Source organism: Calidris pugnax, unplaced genomic scaffold (genome assembly GCF_001431845.1).
Source record: "Calidris pugnax isolate Ruff unplaced genomic scaffold, ASM143184v1 scaffold146, whole genome shotgun sequence".
Taxonomy (NCBI): Eukaryota; Metazoa; Chordata; class Aves; order Charadriiformes; family Scolopacidae; genus Calidris; species Calidris pugnax.
In genome coordinates, this window is record NW_015090869.1 from 377,471 (window position 1) to 381,793 (window position 4,323).

General features: G+C 43.0%; 1 protein-coding gene across 1 annotated transcript; it reads right to left on the bottom strand.

Moving 5' to 3' along the window:
• Positions 1-266: 266 nt before the first annotated feature.
• On the bottom strand, positions 267-1,217 carry LOC106890097 (olfactory receptor 10A7-like). Its single transcript, XM_014945680.1, has one exon. The coding sequence runs from the start codon at positions 1,215-1,217 to the stop codon at positions 267-269; it is 951 nt and encodes a 316-aa protein (XP_014801166.1).
• Between the last annotated feature and the right edge of the window lie 3,106 nt (positions 1,218-4,323).

Here is a 4,323-nt window from a genome sequence, read left to right on the forward strand (position 1 = left end):
ACGTCAAGCCTGAATATGAAAAAGATGTGGGAAGTAGGGTGATTTTTGGCTGCTCTGTTTTAGAAGAAATGTCTAGAATACAGACATGGAAATGTCTGCTATACAGAAATACAAATTATAAATAATTTGCTTCTGAAGCCAAGAACAATGACAAAATATTCTCAGTATGAAACACCCCTTAGCTTCTGGTGTTTCCAGTGCTAGTAAACATTACACACCCACCAATAATGGACAAGAGAAATATTTATTCTCAGACAAGAAAAGATTTATTTATTCATCAGCTCAGCCATCATTCTGATTAGTACTTCTTTCACATCTTTATTTCTCAGGCTGTAAATCAGGGGGTTTAGCATAGGAGTTATGGCTGTGTATGTGAGAGGCATAAATTTCTTTGTGTCTTGAGAGTAACTAGCTTTGGGCTGTAAGTAAATCAAAGTCCCACTTCCACAGTACAATGTTACAACAATTAGGTGTGAGGAGCAGGTGGAGAAGATCTTGTTTCTGCCGTTTGCAGAGGAAATCTTCAGGATGCTGGAGATGATGCAGGCATAGGATACCAGAATGAGACAAAATGGAGTAAAGATGACCAGTGCTGTGGCTATAATGATCTGCTTTTCATACAAAGAAGTGTCAGTGCAGGAGAGCATAATGAGGGGGGGAATATCACAGAAGAAGTAGTTAATCTTCCTGGGCCCACAAAAGGACAACGCAAACACCCAAGCTGTCTGCACCATGGACACGACATTACCACTGCAGCATGACAACAGAACCAAGGAAAGACAAACTCTGCTGTTCATGATGATTGCATATCTAAGAGGGTTGCATATGGCCACATAACGGTCATAGGCCATGGCTGCCAAAAGGTACCATTCAGTGGCTCCTAAAAAAATCACACAGTAGAGCTGCGTGGCACAGCCCATGTAGGAAATGCTCCTGTCCTCTGACAGGAAGTTTACCAGCATCTTGGGAACAACGACCGATGCTGTGGAAATATCCAGGAAGGACAGGACCCGGAGGAAGAAGTACATGGGCATGCGGAGGGAGGGGTGCACTGTGACCATGAAGATGAGAAGGTTGCCAATGATGGCGATGGTGTAAATGAAGCAGAATGTGAAGAAGAGCAAGCGCTGCAGTTCTGGGTGTTTGGACAACCCCGAGAGGACAAATCCTGAGAGCAGAGTGTGGTTCCCTGGTTCTGGTCCATCTCTTGGCTTCATCTAGAAGGAATCAAAAAGGACAGACTGTCAGAGGGGTAGTCACCACACCAAAATCTCGGTGCTTTAGCCAGTTGCTGAAGGGAGGAGTCTCTTGGGAATCCCTGGAGACCCACTGGATCAAAGGGTGCAACTCTACAGTGGGCCTATCTGAACAAAGGAAGAAGGCAATGGCTGTGCATGCTGAAAGTGCCTTATGTTAGGGCTCTCTGCGTTTCATAGTTTGGGATAGTGACCAAGCATACACCTATGAGGAGTTAGTATTTAAGTGTTGGCTCCACTAAGGGTGTATGGTTAATTGCTGAGAACATGGGCTCCCCTCGCATGTCAGGTTTGTGGTCCCAAGTGGTTCCATAGGTGCTTTCTGCACTGAAGAGAAAGTTCAGATGACCACCAAAACACCCACAATCCAAAGAAAGCACAACCAAAACAAAGGAAACCCAAATACCCGTTGTCTATAGAAAGGCAAAGGAAGAAGGAATAATCAGAGGGAAAGATACCCAGAGAGAACACTAATAAAGTCAGAGGGTGAAGCTCAGTACCGTCTGCTTCATTAGTCACATTGCCTCATTACCCTGATGAGTGCTGCTGTCTGTGCGATGCCAATGGGTATTCATGCAGCACTGTGACAGCCGTCGTAGCTCTGTGGTTTTTTTCTGCCCAGAATGGAAAACTGATGCACAGGAAGAGAGAAGAAATGAGCCTGCCACACAGGAGAAAGTGGTTGTTAATTCTACATTCTTCAGACTTCTCGTCTCTTCCCAAAGGGGCAACCAACCGCTGGACTACACAGGTAAATCTCAAGGCACAGAATGCATTTGGGCAGCAGAAATGTATCCATATATGAGGACAGAGCAGAGAAGCCCCTTTCCCACTGCACACACACGGAGCTGGTCAAGAGACCACAGCTCAGAGAGAAGGACACATCATCAAAGCAAGAACAGCACATACAGCCCTGCCATGACTCAATCATTCCTTGTACTGACTCCATCTGACTTCTCTTTCTGCCAAAACTTCACTCACACAAGATGCCTTTTGTCAGTGGATTTTTAGAACATAAACATGAAAGTGAAAGCTGTGAAATTGGAAGCTGCAGATGATTTTAACTTACAATCACAATAAAGAAACTCTTAATGTGCAGAGGCATTTAAAGGTCTGATGTTTTTTGAAAAGAATCTTTCTGGCTTTGACTGCTTCCATTAACACTGTGGTATTTGAAGCTCCAAATTTTGAGAGATACCTCAATATAACCTGTGCATAACAGAATAGATAGTAACATTAAAAATTCCCTGTAGCTTGTAATGGGACACATTCACAATAGTCTTCTTAACTTGTTAGATCCATGCACCTGAAGTAGAATCTACCTAATTCTGCTCTTTGATCCTTTATGAAAGTTTTAGACTATTGCTTTGGTCATCAGCTGTTAATTAAAGTCAATAAATCTCACAGCAGTCACTGGTTTACTGATAAGTTAGTGTTTTAATCCGTAATGCAGAACACCCATCAGAAACAACTTTGACTTTGTTCAATTCTTGTTCAGTGGCTATGAGGACCTTCAAGTTTTTGTCTTTTTTCTTCCTCGGATTTGCTTTATGTATTCACAGTAAGCATTTTGAAGTGTCCTACCTTCATCAGTTTTGCCATCGAGTGCATCCAAAGTGGATCATGCGTATTCCACTAGAAGAATTTCCTTTGTTTTCTTACACTGGGGACTGTGTTGAGCTGACGAGTCCTACAGTCAGCTTACATTGCATATTTTAAATTGTATTCTAAATGCAGATGCTCTCCATCCACAGCTTGAATAAGCTGTGACATTAGCACATGGTATATTCCATGGGATGTCAGGCAAGTTTTCTCTGAAGCACCATAAACGGAATTGACCCACCCTTCACACAGACTTCATTCCAGTTGCCAAAGACTAACCTCACAGAGAAGAAGAAAAGTTGTTAAAGTTGTTTCAATTTAGTTGAATAGGGTTCAACTGGAAAGGTAGAGACCTCAGCATGTCTTTATTTTTTTTTGGGCCAAGTGGAGATCACCTAAGCTACCTCTGACACATGACTTACTCCAGGATTAAATAGACTCTCATGAAACCTCCATTTCCCCTATGGGTGGGATTGATTTCAGCTGATTTTAGAAATGTCATAGTTGATTGTTCAAAACTTAATGCTCTCTCTGTTGGGAATGGGAGGCAACAAGCCAATGATTTATTAACACTAGCAGATGAAATGCTATTTAGAAGGGAAACTTTCCCTCCATTGTCTGCAAAGCGGGACCGGAGTGACTCCCTCAAACTTAGGCATATCATATCTTACATGTCTAATGCTATGAACTGTGCATCCTTAACCAGCAGATGATCAATTATTAACCAAAAAGGTCTGAAAAATTGCTGAAAACTTCAAGGAATGTGTGATTCATAGGACAGAATTAGCTTGATCTAGACTACTGCCTCTGCCAAATTGGAGTGGATGCCTAGGGGAAGAGCTTTCTCTTGCAGCAGAGGTTTCATTCAGTTCTAGCTGCTCACATTTGAATCTTCAATCTCAATTTTGAATCATTCACCCCCTTCCCTTCCCTTCCCTTCCCTTCCCTTCCCTTCCCTTCCCTTCCCTTCCTAGCTCCTGGGCTGCATCAAAAGAAGCGCAGCCAACAGGTCAAGGGAGGTGACTATCCCCCTCTAGTCCACTCTTTTGAGACCCCATCTGGAGTGCTGCATCCAGCTCTGAGGCCCCTGGAAAAAGAAACAAATGGACCTGTTAGAGCAGGTCCAGAGGAGGGCCACGAAAATGATCAGAGGTCTGAAACGTCTCACCTACAAGGAAAGGCTGTTTGGGTTGTTCAGCCTGGAGAAGACTCTGGGGAGATGTTATTTTAGCCTTTCAATATATAAAGGAAGCTTATAAGAAAGACAGAGAAAGACTTTTTACCAAGGCCTGTAGTGACAGGACAAGGGACAATGGTTTTAAAATGAAAGAGGGTAGATTCAGATTAGATATAAGGAAGAATTTTTTTACAGTGAGTGTCATGGGACATGAACAGATTGCCCAGAGAAGTTGTGTATGCCTCATCCCTGCAAGTATTCAAGATCAGGTTGGATGGGGTTTTGAGC

Coding starts and splice junctions, on each gene's coding strand:
- LOC106890097 (XM_014945680.1), bottom strand. CDS start 1,217: ATGAAGCCAAGAGATGGACCAGAACCAGGGAACCACACTCTGCTCTCA.